The sequence below is a fragment of the Paramisgurnus dabryanus genome, chromosome 6 (assembly GCF_030506205.2).
Source record: "Paramisgurnus dabryanus chromosome 6, PD_genome_1.1, whole genome shotgun sequence".
NCBI lineage: Eukaryota > Metazoa > Chordata > Actinopteri > Cypriniformes > Cobitidae > Paramisgurnus > Paramisgurnus dabryanus.
This window is the reverse complement of record NC_133342.1, coordinates 16,831,005-16,848,500: the sequence shown is the minus strand read 5'-3', so window position 1 is coordinate 16,848,500 and position 17,496 is coordinate 16,831,005. Positions and strand designations below refer to the sequence as shown.

The 17,496-nt window shown below is 39.5% G+C and overlaps 1 protein-coding gene across 3 annotated transcripts; it reads left to right on the top strand.

The window, feature by feature from the left end:
* On the top strand, positions 1 to 16,813 carry LOC135749744 (TSC22 domain family protein 2-like). 3 transcript variants are annotated; one of them, XM_065268394.2, is made up of 4 exons: positions 2 to 2,180; positions 11,427 to 11,501; positions 13,878 to 13,929; positions 15,230 to 16,813. In XM_065268394.2, exons 1-4 carry the CDS (start codon positions 565 to 567, stop codon positions 15,548 to 15,550), a joined length of 2,064 nt encoding a protein of 687 aa, XP_065124466.1. In that variant the 5' UTR covers positions 2 to 564; the 3' UTR covers positions 15,551 to 16,813. The 3 variants fall into 3 exon arrangements, with proteins under 3 accessions (XP_065124478.1, XP_065124466.1, XP_065124472.1); XM_065268406.2 differs by lacking the exons at positions 13,878 to 13,929; positions 15,230 to 16,813 and adding an exon at positions 12,808 to 13,870 and having other exon boundaries at positions 1 to 2,180; positions 11,427 to 11,554; XM_065268400.2 differs by lacking the exon at positions 11,427 to 11,501.
* Positions 16,814 to 17,496: the final 683 nt, after the last annotated feature.

Here is a 17,496-nt window from a genome sequence, read left to right as displayed (position 1 = left end):
ATTCCCAGCATGCATTGCAATTGTTATAGCCATCTTGTCGAGAGGTGAATTTTTTAGATTTTCTTTTTCCGTCTGCCAGTTAGTTAGCCATAAACTTTAATCTCTAACAAATTTTAAATAGTTCTGTAACGCATAGCAATCTCTTTAATCGCCGAGCGTGGTGACATACCAGCCCGCGTCCGAAAGCGCTTTACAGGATGTGTTTCATACTTATTTGTAGGTAGAGAAGTGAGAGGCAGCAGGGGGAGTGAACGCAGCCGAATCTACGACTGCGGGCCTAAAACACACCGCACCGCCTGTTTGTGCCCCAACCGAGCTCTGTTGACCAGCACATGAGGATACGTTACTAATCGGCAAGTCGTTTTTTGTACGCGGCTCGTGGACAGTTGTTTTTGTCCGCTGCTGACGCCTCGAAAATGCAACAGGAGAGAAGAGGAAGACGGGTGACGTACAATCATCAGGCGAAACTGTGAAATTTGGGTCCGGTACCTTACTAATCTGCTGTTTTGTGAAGTATACGGATAGTTCACCAAGTCTTTACGGAGTCATAAACGGCTCGCAAGCATGTCTAAAATGCCGGCGAAAAAGAAGAGTTGTTTTCAGATCACGAGTGTGACTCAGGCTCAAGTCGCGGCCAACAGCGCAACCGACGACACCGAGAGCCTGGACGACCCGGATGAGTCCCGGACTGAGGAATTGTCTTCCGAGATATTTGACATGTCCAGGACTGACTATGAGACCGAGGTGTCTGCCAGGAGCTCATCTGAGGAGACCCTAAACAACGGGGGCGAGCAAGAGGGACAGTTGCCCGCTGTTGCCCCGCTTAACGGGGGATTTGTTCATCGTAAGAGCGCAGGAAGCGTTCAGACATCCGGTGCTCAACAGGCTGGCACAGTGAGTACAACTCAACCGGCACAAGTCACAAATTCATCCAGCGCGACTACTATAGCCAGCTGCACCTCACGCTTCAGGGTCATTAAACTTGACCATGGCACCGGAGAGCCCTTCAGGAGGGGTCGGTGGACCTGCACAGAGTATTACGAAAAAGATTCGGACGGCTCTGTGATGAACAGGACTGCGGATAGTATAAGGCACACGAATGTGACTGAGCCTGGAGCTGATAGAGACAGTGGACTCGGAGCTACGGTTAGCTCCGTCATGGCTCAGGTGGGAATGTCCGGTCAGGGTCCTGAAGCAAACTATGATGGCTCGCATTTAACAAGTCCACAGTATTCAGCTGAACCTCAGCAGTCACATAGCTTCACCGTTGGCCCTCAGCAAATTGTGTCAGGGTCTCCAGAGTCCTTTAGTAATAAGTCAGTGCCTGTGCCTGTTCAACAGCAGGTGCAGGGCAGCTCTCACGTGACTGTCCCTCAGAGTCTTCAGCCCCCTGTTCATGATGGCTCTCACATTCAGAAATCTCCCAGCATGCCTCTGCCTCAAGTGCACACGCTGCTTTATCAACCCCAGCAGCAGCAGCAACTACCCATAGGACATCACCTTCAAACCCAGCCTTCTTTGATATCCACCAGCCAGCCTGGTCAGCAGCAAATACCCATTTCAATCACTCAGACCCATCCCGGAGCCGTTCTTTCTGTTGGGCAAGCTGTCAATCAGGGGCCATTGCCTGTCCAAACCCCAGTCAATGGAGGAATGCAGGTTTTGGGGGTAGAAATGACAGGTGTTCCATTAGGGAGCCAATCAGTGTCATCTGTGCCAAACATGGTGCAGCATCCTGGCGTGGGACTGATGAGCAACACTGCACCCGTGGCATCCGGACCCTCAATTCAGCAGCAACCAATGGGGCAATACCAAGCCCAGGGAGTAATGCATGGCTTGCCTACAGCCCCTCAAAGTACCCAGAATGATGTGCCCACGATACCATTGACAGTGCCGGTAACAAGTGTACCCCCTGCTGTGCCAGGAAGCGCTCCTGCTGGGGTAACGATACCCAACCTTAATACCTCTGTGCACAACCAGCCATCCCAGGTGCCTCGCAATGGAACGGCGGTGGGCATGAGCACCCCAGGCCGGAGGTTGTCTGATGCTTCTGCACAGATTCCTGCTGTTCAGACTAAAGACATGGTGAAGCAGTCAATCACAGAAAGCCTGCAGCTGCCCAACCCAGCTGTAAACAGTCTTTTTGGTATACCCATTTCCATTGATGGGGATGATGACAGGTGAGGCACCATTGCTGTTATAAATGATTTTGTGGTGATTTGCCTGAACTTGAACGCTCATGCAAGGTTCCCACGGTTATGTAAAACCTGGAAACCTCATGGGAAATAATATAAGTTTGAAGAAATGCTATAGTAAATCTATACATTTTTAGTTATGCTCAGCTTTTTTGATGACTTTTTTATAAATAACTTTGATTGATTGTGATTACAATCAAAATGTAAACCAAACCCTAATTGGTTAAAAGTTGTGGGAACCCTGCTGTAGATTTAGTTTTTACTATTAATTCCACAATGGTTTCATTTTGAAACCATTACACAATAAATCATTTAAAATCATGCTATAAATTTAGTACTACTTATATGTCTAATGGTCAGTTAGTCTCTCTAGTAATGCGTCCCATACTGTGTGTTTAACATTAATGCACAGCACAAATCTCAGCTATGCATGTTGGGGATGTTTTTTAATAACACAATGGATGTTGCATGTTTGGTTGTTCACTTCTATTGTGTGTTGTGATATTGTTGTTAAGATTTTGTTCACACTTTCCCATGGTTGATTTTAAGCTCAATAATGGTTGTTTAAAGTGTCGATAAGATTTGTTGGTAATTGATTTAGCTCGTTCTAACCATTTTAGAGGAAGTTGTTTTAATACGTAGTTTCTTAAGAGGAAATTTGTACTAGTTTGGTAGTCTGTGTGAAGACCTAAAAGAATTTTCTTCTCGTTTCCGGTCGGCATGAGTGCTGCAGATTAACAGTAACTATAAAACGCTTTTTTTTTTATTGAAAAGTGACAGTGTATCTCTGGTGACACAGTTTCAGTTGAGAAGTGTCACTGCATGGCTTCCTCTTCGATGCTTAGCTTTCAGTTCCAGCGTTGCAAGTTGTGCATGATACATAAACTAGTTGGCAATCTCGAGAGGAAATGGTGCTTGTAATGACTCTGTGGCTTTAACTTGGGTGCATCTTGAAAAAAAGCAATGGTCTTAAAAGGGATGGATTTCAGTATGATGCCTCCTACGTGCCGCTGAGCCTGGAGTATAGACGCATGTCACTAACTGGTGACACCTTTTGTAACTGATATGGATGGGGAGGCTTTGATAGCGGAGGCCTATCGCAGAGTTAATGGTAGACCTTCCCCTATGTCTCACTTCAAAAGATAAGGTTGCACAGTTCAAAACAATTTTTTCTTTACCACTTGTTTAAATGACGAAGATAACAGCTTCCCCTTTATACCTCTTAAGACATAGTTTACACATTAAGTTGCTTACCATCTGTATCTATAAAAGCACACGTGTGTTTGGCCATCTTACATGCAGTTATTGCATGTTGAATGATTTCCTTGAGGCTGCCTTTATTTTTAGCAACTTGAAGTTTTTGGGTTGCCATGCATCTTCATTCCCCTACAAGCTTTTATTTTGTTATCTTGTCCATACTTTTTAATACCTAAAAGTTAGTATTAGTACTACAGCCTAGTACTAGTGTTCTGCAGGAATTTAATCTGTACTTGGTATTTGCTATGCTAGCTATGTTCTGTTATGCTTTTTTTAAAGCGTGAATTAAATATTTTGAGGTTTTTAAAGTTTGTGATAACGAAGAGCGATGGATAATTTTCATTCCATTCATAAGTTTCTTATGAAGAATTCTAAGAATTTAAAACAGTTCAACAAATACTGTAAAACAATGGACAAGGACACATTTCCACAAATTATCAGGCAATAAATAAATACCATTTATGTAATAGCATTTTTCTTTTGCTTTTACACTGAAGAGAATGAGATTAGGATTGTGACATGCTGAAATGAACACAATGTAGGCCAGGTCCAAGGTTACCCAATAACAGTAATACACAACAATAATAATAATACTTTTGGGACACATGGGATATTTTGGCATTGCAAGTAGTTTGTGCATTATGAGCGTAACTCAGGGGGGCAACCTACCGATCTCTCTGATGAAGCCAATACGGAAGTGATTTAAACTGCAATTCATCGACTGTCCGCTAGAGGCTGGCTCCAAAAGAGAGTCAATCCCCGTAGACCTCCATGTTAAAATGCCCAACTTTATAGCAGAAAATAATATGTTTACAGACTGGTAGAAAAATAGTTTTTGGTCTGTATAGCTAATTTGCCCTTCATGACAACTGTGAGATGTGTGGATTTTTTATTATATTATAGTTTAATTTATATTAAGCCTTAAATTTCTGCATAATTAAGAGCGTGGCCACTTGAGTGACGTTGAACAGCCACTGCTGTCACTCACTAGAGTCGAGCTAGGGGGTCGTGGTTTCAGCAACCAGCCACCTCGGCTTTACCCACATCCCGTTTCTTCACGTTTTCGGATATCTGCGAGTGATGCACCGTGATCTTCAGAAACCTATAGGTGATGTCCCAGACATGGCGTCCGTCTTTTTTTGCAGTCTATGGTAACATCTGAATTAGGGATGCATAACAATTAATCGTGATTAATCTATAGCAGAATAAAAGTTTTTGTTTATATCATATATGTGTGTGTGTGTGAACTGTGTATAATAACTTTGTATAGATAAATGCACACACATGCATGTATATATTAAAGAAATCTTTACATGTGTATATACATTTGTATATTTATGTTTAATTTATTATATAAATGTAAATACTTAATATATTAATAGATTTTTTTCTTAAAATATACATGCATGTGTTTATATTTATATATACAGATTTATTATACACCGTTCACACACACATATGATTGTAAACGAAAATTTGTATTCTGCTAGCCTAGAAATCTAGACGCACCCTAGCGGCCGCAAAATATATTTGCTGCCAGGGTTTAGTCTAGGCACTCACAATACACTTAACAGCTCCAAAAACCAAAATTTGGTCAGGCCAATCACATCGTGTGTAGCGTCTGTGGGGCGGGCTTAACATGATGACGACAGAGCTGCAACGGTTCCTACTTGAAAACAGAGAATGGCTGCTGCTGCTGGCGAACAGCTATCTTTTGAAGCGGCTTTGGCCGCGACTCTGGAGGACTTAGACTTATGTTTTTCTTTGAGAGAAGAGCAAATAAACCCTACTGAAGTCCTTTTTAAGCAAGAAAGATGTGTTTGGAGTTTTGCCGACTGGTTACGGTAACTACGTCACCTTCTTCGTTGCTCTGATCCGTCATAGCGCTATCCTATTGCGTGCAGAGGCATTTTGAGGGACAACCTTATATCCCGCCCCTTGCATTAAGCCGTTTGTGTGAAGAGTTGCCAGACCTTACATCTTGATGTAGGTCTGGCTAACCAGGCTAGTATTCTGCTATAGATTAGTCGCAATTAATCGTTATGCATCTCTAATCTGAATGTGTGTTAGATGAATTAGCTCATTGTGAAACATGAGATCAGATGGCGACCCATCTGCTGGTCAGAATGTGTAACTGTTTCTGTTTTTGCATTTTTGTGTGAAATAATGCATATTGACATAAACTGCTTCTGCCAGATGTCCAGATATGTAAGACTAACCAGCCAAACACAAGCATGAAACGTAAAAGTTAGCCTACGTGTGAAGTTACGTACTGAAGTACGACTTTAGCTAAGTTTTGTTTGTTGATCAAAACAATTGTTTGACCCACTCTGCTAGTTTTATGTTAGCGCAGATCATCATTCGTCAGGTGTCAGATATATTGATTCATATGTGCGACTTTGCCTCGATCTTTCAACACCTGTGCGGGAAAGCATGTACCTTCTCACCCAATTCGGCAGTCTCTCTGATGCCTCTCAGTGATCTCATACAATACATGAAAGCCGTTTTGTGTTCCGCAAATATTTTCGTGATTATTTTCAAGTTTTCTTAAAACCTACGTTTTAAGTAATAACTCTGACTTCTGTTGACATAGAAGTACGCAAGCTGTCAAAGTCTTTATAAGAAACTATTTAAATTCATCCTCTGGGGAAATTTTAGGCCTGCACAATGTAATTTCTCATGTAGACCCATGTGTTAATGTCTTTAATTTTTGTTATTAAAGCCGTTTTTCTCTTTAAATTATTTCTTACCCTTCAAGAAAACTGGATAGGATCTTTCGTTTTAAATAAGAAATTCAATATATTAAACTATCTTTAGTTTCATGTGACACTGCAGACTGTGTTGCACAATCATTGGTTTTGGCCAACATTAGTTTTACTATTTGTAGTATTGTTTTGTAATGCAACTCATTCCCATAAACTTACTTTGAAAGAACCACCCTCAAATTCCTAACATTGCGATAGTGAAGCAACATATTTTCTTCAAAATGTTTACATTTTTACAACTTGTAGTAATGCAAAACAGTAGAGATTATTTTTAGGTATGGTTTAATTCATAAACATCAACATGCATAAGACGAACCATGTGCATATGCTTATGTTCTAGTTTTGTGTTTGCATGTGTATCTATAGAAATAGGTGGCAAGTCTAGTGTGACCGCACCTCTATGTGTAAACACGCACTTTTGTACTACCTTTAAAAATTTTATGTTGTTGAAATTATGTCGGCTCGTACTGCCTTCTTACACCTTATCTTCCTTTTAGGGATGCACCGAAAGGTAAATTCTTTGCTGAAGCCAAGTAAAATAAAAATAAAATAAAAAACTCAGGTGAAGGCCGAATACTGAACAACCGAATTTTATTTATTTATTATTTAAACAATTATTTTGCCAATTTTCTCGCCATTGCACAAGTTACATTTTCAGAATGTTCTTTTTACTATTTTATTTCGCATAACGTAACAATGTTTTTTACATGCCAGCAGTCATTATAAGGTCTTTAACACCTGGTAACTTCTCTGATCAGATAGCTATAGATAGACTTGTTAAAACTGTTCCTTTTAAATTTGACCACATAAATATGTCTTGGTCAAACGGATATTCATTTGATCTTTTATTTCCGCACAAAATGCAAATAACTTCATCATTACTCTGCCTTAGAAAGCTTGTAACAACGCTTATATAGCACTTTGTTTAGCAGTGGACGCGCACCTGAATGCACTGTCAAGCACGAGCAAAGGGAGAAAGAGTTTTTTTGTTAATAAACGTATTTCTCGTTTAATACCAGCATGTTTGTCATTGTAGGACTTTACTGGCTCTAGGAAGTTTTTGTTACATACTGCTGCTGATGCTCTTCGTCGTTCTATCACATGAGATGAAGAGCTTAAGTCTCTCGTTCTCTGTGGTTGTGCATTCAGCCAGGGCTCGAAATTGCGACTATTTTGGTCGCATATGCGACCGAAATTTAATCTGTGCGACCTTAAAATATATTTGGGAGCATTTGTGCGACTGCCCCTTTTGTTGTGTGGTGCAACTTGATTTAGATTGTGGTGCTGCTGTTCCAGGTTCAGTGTTCTCTCCAACGTTACATAACCAATAAAATTTCACCATTAAGTTCTTACGTTTAATGAAGACCGCAGATTGGCTAATATGAGCGTCAGTCATTCCTTGTTGCCGTGCTACGTTGGTACGTGAAGCGCGAAAATGTGAAAGACGAACCGCGAGCATGACGAGAACGAGCCGAATACAGCCAATGTTACTACTGTAATTAATGACGACGATCCGGATTCAAATGCGACTCCACCACCGGAAGATAAGACTTGACGTTAAACCTTTCAGAGAGAGAGGCTTAAAGATTACGAGTGGCTCCGCTATGAGAATGGCTTGATGTAACTTACTGTGTTTACTGTAAATCCTTTAAAACGGCGTTGGTGGCGGAATCAAAACATTTTAAGCGCCAGACCTTGCTTAAACATGGCGAAAGTGCCAAAAACACAAGTAGTGTCATGACAAATGTGTTCATTATTGATGGAGACAATGACCTGTCTGTCAAAGAGTGTTTGATAGTGTATGTGCGCATGCGCTGGTGAATGGACATCCGACAAACATCCTTGTGGTCCATGTTGATGTGGAACACGACAATGCTGATGGTATGTTTTTATAGTATTTTTTAAAACATTGTCTATTTAGTAGTAATAGCATCCTGGTAATGCAGTTATCAATACCAATATATATATAAGCCTTCTATATTAGGGTCACTTTTGTAATGTCCCAATTAATCAGTGTTTTACGTGTTTGCTAGATTTTCTATGGTAATCTTAATCATTTTACCTGTAATTGTTAAATTATTATTGCTGTACTATTTCAACAGCATTTGGGTATTAATTTTGGAATCTATGCAGCAAAAAATAGAATAAAATAAATAGAAGATCAAATTTTAAATGCTGGCCATGGTGGGGTTTTATTTTTAATAAAATAAATCTATTAACATATACATTGTAGTTTTGGTGCCTTTTAGTTTTTGGATGGATGCGCCTAAATTTTTGCTGGTGCTCCTAACTCTTTAAAGTTGGGAGCACCAGTGCTACCAAATAAAAAAGTTAATTTTGAGCCCTGCATTCAGCAGACGAATACTCTGGATCGCCACCGTGTCTTTCTCATACGCATGCATGGTGTTCAGGATGTCTTGATTTTAAATGATAAATGAACTTGTGCTGTATGTTTTCACATCTTTATCTGACATTAACAGTAACATTAATTCTGCCCTTTCACTTGTTCGGCTAAACACCGAAAATTAGTTTTTTGCTACTTTCGGCCGAATAATTTTGGTTGCCGAACATCCCTTCATCCCTTTGGTTGTCGGTGCATCCCTACTTCCTTTCTGTGCAAACCATCTCTTTATGCATATTTTTATGACACACCTGATTTCAGAGATATAAACTGTGTACGGGTGCAGCGAGTAAAAACCCAATATTTGTCTGGTTACCTAATTTTTATGAGTAAAGGAGCTTGTTATGTGCGTGTGGAACAGGGATTTCATTTTTCATTGGCTTATAGCGGTACAACCCTAGGCAGCACAAATAGCTCATATGTGATATTAAACATAGGTTTGGAATCTGCAGAAAATGAACCAGATGTTTATTATATCCAGATATAATCTGGCATCTCCTGAGGTTACATGCATAGTAAGGAAGAATAGAGCCCTTTGGAAGTGTGTGGTTCTGGGGTATCAGCCCCCACCAGAGAGCAGTCCCCGTTCCAGGGATTCTAGGAAAAGCTGTTTGCTCAGAGTCCAGATATTCACACATGCTGCAAATCTGCTCCTGTCCCCTCCCATTCCTATATAGAGGTCTTATGAAAGGAGGGTTTAACTTCTGTAGCTCCTCTATCCCCAATATACAGTAGTACATTCTGTACTTTTTAGGGACTGGCCTCTAGTAGTAGATGGGGCCCTTTGATATCTGTCTGAGGTCACCTACTTTGCGCAAACTTTACTGCAGCAAATTTAAGGAAAGTTTCGACCAAAACTGGTCGTGAGTATTGAGCAAATCTTATTTTAGAAGTATAATTGTATAGTAAACTGTCATTGAGGGTGGAAAATCAAGACACAATTAGGAATTTACACAGTTTAAAACGTGCATATGCTTGAAAACGTAAGTAGTAGCTTATGAATCCCTTCTTTGTCCACTGTTGGGACTTGAGAAATATCCAGGAAAAATGCTTTTCAAGAATTCTGTTAACATCTTTCTAGTTCCAACAGTGTCTATATGATGTTGAGATACAGCACATTGGAGGGATTCTGCGATTACAAGGGGTACAAACATTCACTGATGTTTGGGAAGTTCAATACCACATTATAAACCATGTTCACTCTCAGAAATAAAGGTACAAAAGTTATCACTGTGACGGTACCTTTTAAAAAGGTCCTAATAAGTATCATTTTGGTATAGATATGTACCTTTTAAGTAAAAAAGTTAACTTTTTGAACACGTATTGCCCCAGTGACAACTTTTGTATATTTTTCTAACTTTATCTGAGAGTGTATAATCCAAGTAAATTATTTATTAAAAATGTAAAGATCTTACTTTTTATTTAAAGGAAATGACAACCGTTTTTCAATATTTTACTATGTTCTTTCCGGGTGTGCCTCATAAGCCTTGAAAAGTGAAGCCTCTGGCTCTTTGATCGCCCCCTGGTGGCTGGCTGCAGTACAAGTCATAAACCCCGCCCTCTCCATTCAAACAAATGGGAAAAAAAAATTTACACTTCCAATAAAAGTTTCCGAAAGATGGTTTTGGTCCTTTCAAGTAGTTTTTATCACGCTTGTATATGTTCAAGTCTTAATTATTGTTGTAAGTTTCATTTTAGCATGTAATTTGATGCAATAGAAACGGGGCGTGACGTTATGATTGGTGTGGTTGAATTGGTCGCGCGGGCGTTTGGGCGAAAGTTTGATACCGCGGCTCCGCCTCTGGCTCCACGGACGATTCCTTCTGCGCATGCCTTGGCTCCAAACTGACGTTATTACGTAACATGGCGGCGACCGTGGTCGGACATTTTTGGCTTCAATTCATTACAATGGTGGGAGGCGACGTCGCTTCGTCCATCTTTTTTTTACAGTCTATGGTTCTTACCTCAACAAATTATAAATACCTATCTTTTTTCAATGCTTGCACCAAATCTTTGTACAGCATGTCGTGAATGTGTTAGCATTTAGCCTAGCCCCATTCATTCCTTAGGATCCAAACAGGGATGAATTTAGAAGCCACCAAACACTTCCATGTTTTTCCCTATTTAAAGACTGTTACACGAGTAGTTACATGAGTAAGTATGGTGGGACAAAATAAAACGGGATTTTTTAAGCGGTGTGGTGTTTTCCTTTAATGCCCTTCAGAAGTTACTACATTACTTACAAGTTCCCCACATAACAAAATAATTTTTACTAATTATCCCGTCTGTAGACGGTTTCATCGGACACACGTGTCTTGTCACGGTTACATGGCTGGACGGAACTTTACTTCCGGTTTCTGTTTGTTTAATGGTCTGACTAGTGGCTAAATTGAACTCTGGAACAAATACTACATCAAAAATAACATATGTTTTGGTTTCCTAAAGACAAGGGGAAAGGGCGGTCATGAATCAACATTATTTAAAGGGAGGTTTGGCAGCTGGTTTGTAGTTAACATTGTATACATTATAGTACACATTTTACACAACATTTTATATGCTTTAGCTATGAAATATGAACTAAGATAATCTATGTGTTGTTTATCAGAAATATAAAAGGACTTTGTTGTAATTGATTCTTAGCGGAGTTTACCGGAAGTTACGTGTGTTCCACAAAAGCCATTTGTTTATGTTGTTACTGCTGAACCGCCTATATGAGATTATCCCTACTATTTCCGTCTCTTTGTCCTGTGTTTTCTCAATTACTCATCTAACTCTTTGATTTCTCTTTTTCCACTTGATGGAGTGCAGGAATCCATCCACAGCTTTCTTTCAAGCCTTCCAGTCTGGCAGTAGGCTGAAGGATTCAAAGATGACCTGTGATAGGTATAGTACTGGGAGAGTCCCAGGCGTGAACGCAAGTGACATTTTAAAGTGTGGTGCATGTAGGCCTGTCGCGATAAACGATAAATCGATTAATCGCACGGTAAATAAAATGAGCTCGATCATTTTTTTAGGCCGCGATAATTCACATTTGCATGCTTGTTTGTTTTCCTTGTCTCTCTCTCTCTCTACCAAAGAGACTGGATGACCGCTCCGTGCAACGAGTGACAAGGAGTGAACCCTCGTCAGTCATTTGTCAGTCGCATGATCTGTGTGGGGAGGGGGGACTCCTGGCGTAGCCTATCACAGTAGGAGTACTGAGGAGGATGAGCGCCGCGTGAGAAGTGTAGCAGGAGAAAACACTAGTTAAGACGAGAGTTGGAGAAAAAGATGGATTTACTAGAGGCTGTTTACACTTGTCATTAACATGCGTTTTTATCGATCGGATCACAATGTTTTACGTCTTTTCTGACTTTTCTGACACAAGGTGAACAGTGCTATTTTAGCCTTTCATTGATAAACTAAAGCGGGTGATCTCCGCAGTTTCATTTTGCAAGCGTGTGAAAGTTGCGCGATCTTATTTCATCAATTGCGCTGAAAATTCAGAGAAAGCTCTAACATATAAACGTACAAAACACTGTGCAGCATGTATACTTGCTAAACAAGCAGCGGACTCCGACATAATATTAGTTTGCGTCCATATAAACTCATAATTACTCCCGCTGGCGTTCAAATGACAGCGGAGAGACTCGCCCACCGTCTCACGGACCGTCCCCTCACAGTATTCAGCACAGAAGCGGTCGAAAGTGGACAAAAGAGACGGATTTAAATACCAGGTGTAAATGTGATATGTCTCTCTCGTCCACTTGTGATCTGATCAAAAACACATCTTGATACCAAGTGTAAACAGCCAAGTTTCAAAACCAAACGCTACAGCTGCAGTGTGGGAGTACTTTGGATTTAAACCTAATGACCGAGGTGAACCACTAAACCTGAACGAACCACTAAACCTGACCGAGCCGTTATGTCGCATTTGTGGTAATAACGTAGCACTTAAAAGTGGCAACACGACAAACATGCATATGCACCTAAAACGCAATCATCCTGTTATTTTGTTCATTTCTTGTGGATATTTAAAATGTCTTCCAGTTCCAGTATTACTTATTGTTTAGAAATAAAAGTTTATAGATCTTTGAAAAGGTGTATCTGCATTATTATAATGGTCCCGGAGCATCAATGTTATCGCCTATCGCGATAAATTCCGAGGCAATTTATCGCCTAGCAAAATTTGTTATCGTGACAGGCCTAGGTGCATGTGCCAAGCATGGCTTTAAATGCTTTCTTGGTGCTCTCGGACATGCTCATCATAACCGTGTTAAGCGCTAGTGCAAATATAAAAGTGCAGTGTTGATAAACATGATATTAATAAATGCTGATTTCTTCAGAGTAATGCGCTTCATATTATTATTATACTAGGGTATACACATATATTAGTGTTATTACTATATTACTACTTTTTTAATGTGGGCTTGCTTTGCGTTTACTAACACAATTAATCATTCATTAACTAGAAGCCAGTGTTGAACTGCTGTTTTTATGGCTAGTAAATAATGTGATTTGTGACACTCTTTTTTTTTTAGTTTTTGTGTGAAGAGTATACAATATGAAAAGACAAATGATCATTCGTTTGTTTGGTTGTAAAGGGCAGCAAACGTTCAGGAGCGCCTTTTTAAATACCTTCTCTTGAGGTTATCTTCAGCCACTGGTGTGGTGTGGCTATGTTGAAAGACTGGATCTGATTTGTTATTTGAACAAGTTCCCCAACATACTGTTTCTCTAGGCAAAGATTCTGCTTGAAATAATATTTGGTCAAAAAAATGCTTAAATGGGATGCCTTTCTTTTGACGCTTTTGTGGACATTGTGTATCTAGCGTTTGCAGTTGTAATACACAAGACACTGCCTGGTTCCTTGAGTATGTTTATTAAAAGATGTTACGTTACGGTGGGAAAAATAGACTCCTCTACACAGCATTGCACTTTTGCATACTCGACTCTTCTGTAGCATGTTAAAGGTGTTTCTGATGTTTGCTGTCATGGGGTGCAAATTGTCATGCGCATTGCAGTACATTCCTGCACTTACGCGCTCCAGGTAAATCTCTCATCATTTGCCGCCTTCTGTTGTTTGATTGACGTGCGCAATAAACAGTCTACAGTGTGTTGCTTCGCTGCGTACTCGCTAAAGTTTAACAGCAGTGCTAAAGAGGACAAAATCATGCAATTATGTGTTGTCCTTGAAAGTATGGGTTTTAAAAGTGTACTAAACGCACATATGACTTATTTATGCAAACAAATGTTTTACAAACTCTTTTCCATTCACAGTGCCTCTGGGGGGAGCATGGTCGCCATTGACAACAAAATAGAGCAAGCAATGGTGAGTTATTCTTTCGTTTCATATTGCTATTTATGTAAAAAAAGAGTTATAAGTTATTGGTCATTTTGGATCAACATAAAATTAAAGCTGCAGTCTGTATATTTTTCATCTCTAGCGCCATCTTTGTTTGAAAAATAAACTGCAGGTTGTTTTAAATAACAATCTTTACGTAGGTTAAAAACAAATTACGTCAAGGGTACCAGACAGCTCAACTTAGTCATAACAAGTCATTATTATTATAAGCTCGCCATTACTAACTTGGGGTTAGGTAAAAATTTATTTTTAAAGGAGCTGTATGTAGATTTTTGACTGTACAGCATATTAAACACTATAATATTTTCGCAGATATGTATAAAACATGTTAACTTATATACTTTTGAAGTTCTGCGTTCGAGGCGAAACGTTTGTTTTTGTTTTTATCTGTGTCATCCTGCTGGTTTCCTAAAGACTACTGGCAATTTACCCAATAGTGTATTTCGACAGCTTGGTTGCCAGTTATCACGGTTGCTTAAATGAGACTGCAATGGACCATAAATGCGACCTGTGGACGCAACCTAAAAAATGAACCGCAGATTGAGGTATAAATATCCACAGGGGTTTGTAATTTGCAATTAACAAAAACATTGCAAATGTAAAATTTTGCTGATATACTTATGCTTTCCTTCGCCATTTGCGCTCCTGTAGGTGTCTGGCAACCTGAGAGAGGAAAGGAGAATAAACCATCTCTAATATTTTGAGCAGTGGTGGGCCGGTGACTTATCTTCCAGGGGGCTCGAATTCAAAATATGTGTTTTGAGTGTCGTGTGTTGTTCGTCATTTCAAAACAGGAGCATCTCTTGTATTATAAACCCCTTCGAAGTGTGTGCAGCAGACACGTATTTTGACATCACGTGTGATGCACATAGGTTTACATGACGCCCCGAACACATATTTTGAAATGACGAGCCAATTCAAAGATAGTTCTAAGATTTTTTAGAAGGGAATTAATTTTAAACATCTTTTCTAATCTTACTTTACTTAATTACACTTTATTCTCCCCATGAATATAGCCTTAGAAGCTGTTATGGCGTTTAAATACAAATTGTAACAAGCTTTACATTGTGCGCCCTCAAAAAAAAGTCACCGGCCGCCACTGATTTTGAATTTAGACTGCAATACCAATTTTAGCGCTTGGGGTCAATCTTACATACAGCGCCTTTAATAAAAAGTTACCGATTGCAGCTTTAAACTATTACATATGTAAAAACTTCTTTTATTCAATTATTTAAAATGTGTTTCATGTTTTGGTATCATCATGCAGGATTTAGTAAAAAGCCATTTGATGTACGCTGTGCGGGAGGAAGTGGAGGTGTTGAAGGAGCAGATAAAGGAGCTCTATGAGAGAAACTCTGTGCTGGAGCGAGAAAACCTTGTGCTCAAATCTTTAGCCAACAACGACCAACTTTCCCAGCTCTCCGTCCCGACAACCTCCAACCCCACCAACGCTCCCTCCCAGCTTGGGTCAAACCCGGCCCAGGCTCCACCTTCCCTGTCCCAACCTCAGCCTTACCTTCAGCTGGATGTCAACAATTCAATGGAGTCCGTACCACGACAACCGCAACCCAACGTTACCTCTGCTTGAAGCGCATCATTCTTCTTCTTCAGCAAATCCTTATATCATTATTACAACAGCAGAAGGTGTGTGTCTTGTTCACGACCTGGGGTGTGCTTCAGCAAGCGTGCATGCTGTCAGCGGACAGATGACCGCGAGGAGGTGTTTCCTGCTCGGGCACAATGCAAGCACGCCTTGCGGGTCCCGCATGGTCCCGTCTCCCCGGACAAGGTGGAAAGAGACCGATCCAGAACGACAGAGTTATTTTTTTAATAAAGAAAATCCAGCCATGAAAGAGGTGTATTTTTAGCATCGCAGTTTTCATGATGTAAGAACAGATATAGTCTATTTTCAGAGCCACCAAACTTCACAAGATGATTTTGATTCACCCGTCAAGTTGAATTGTACTGTTTGTTATTTATTATAGGGCTGCTATTTTCAGAAAGGAACAATGTCACAGAAACTGATGGGATAGAGAGGAAGCTTTTCAATTACTCAATCTGACAATAATTGGTCATAAAACTGAGCGGCAGTCTACAATCTAAATCAATGCAACAAACAACAAAGTAGCAGTGGTTAGACTTCAAACACTAAAAGCAAAGTTTCTCAGCAGTTTAAGAATGTGAAGAGGTTAAGACCTGGTCTGAATGTACATTTTGTATAAATGTGTAAAGTATAAAAAGAGCTTAAGTTTGTACAGGTTTGTGGGAAAAGATCTTAACTGAATCCTCATTGATCTACCCTGATGAAGAAAACTTCAGTTCTGTTGCTAGTATGTTGGGGGAAAAAAGAAGTCAGTTGCCATATTCTCCTACCCCCTACCCTGACGTCTTATGTTTTTGGGGTCGGGAAGGGGATTTAAAAAGAAAAAACTGTGAAATTGTTCAACCTACTTTGTAACCAAAGATGCAAAGCTGTGTAATTCATTTTTCGTTATGCACACTCTTATGTATTGTTTTTTTTTTTAAATGTTCTTCACAACAAAACTCTTTTGTTGCTTTTAGGCATGTTCTGCATGATCTGTCATCTGTAAATGTCAAACCACTTTCTTACCTCATATTTGTATTGGGCACTCATATTGTAAGTAGTCTGTGAACAGTGTCAGTGGGGTCTGGAGATATGGAGATGACGGTAAGGAGAAAAAAACAAACTAGTGTACAAGATGCACTAGCCACAGAAAATGAAGTGAGCCATGTTTTGTTCATTTAAAAATGGTGTTTGAATTTCATATGCCAATAGTTTTGTTACATTGCAAATTTTTAATGTATTTAAATAAATGCAATATTCAAATTACCAGTGCAGTATTCTGGCGTGTAATATTTGCATTTCATTACAGAACGTCAAATCATCTGTAATGCTGTTATCTTTGCTTTATACATACTTTTTTTTTCTTTTCACACTTTAAGTGGTTTTACATGATACCACTTAAGGCATCGACTTCCTCGTGCACAGGAAACAAGACACCTCTACCTTGATGCGTGGGCTGCTGACAATTATGGTTTTGCACCTAGACTTGATCGCATTAAATGTTAGGCATAAAAATAGCTTTGCATGAATGTATTGCGATAGACCTGTATTACACATTTTGAAGTTGTACATACCAATTTAACCTTATCGGATCAACTTAAACATTGACATGAAAATGTAAGAAAAGCAAAATGTTAACTTTAAAGTAATTTTTATAATGCATCCATGTTTTGAGTCTTATTTAATTCCTGTTATTTCTTAATATACATTCATTCAAGGCAGTACAACAAATTTGATAAGGATCGTATCACAAATAAGCTGGGATTCTTTTCACATTACAGTATTTTAATGGAAATGATGAGTAATTGTTACTACAAAAAAACAAAATTGAAAGCACAAAAAACATTTATGGATTTACATTACACTTTTAAGGGGCAGTTTCCTGTACAGTATTTCGATTTATCCAGGACTAAGCCGTAGTTTTATTAGGACATTTAGGGGCGGTTTCA

Bases quoted from the DNA above. Each gene is read 5' to 3' on its own strand.
- LOC135749744 (XM_065268394.2), top strand. From the start codon at position 565: ATGTCTAAAATGCCGGCGAAAAAGAAGAGTTGTTTTCAGATCACGAGT. The intron at 11,502-13,877 runs GTATAGTACTGG...TTCCATTCACAG, and splicing joins TCAAAGATGACCTGTGATAG to TGCCTCTGGGGGGAGCATGG. The intron at 13,930-15,229 runs GTGAGTTATTCT...ATCATCATGCAG, and splicing joins ACAAAATAGAGCAAGCAATG to GATTTAGTAAAAAGCCATTT.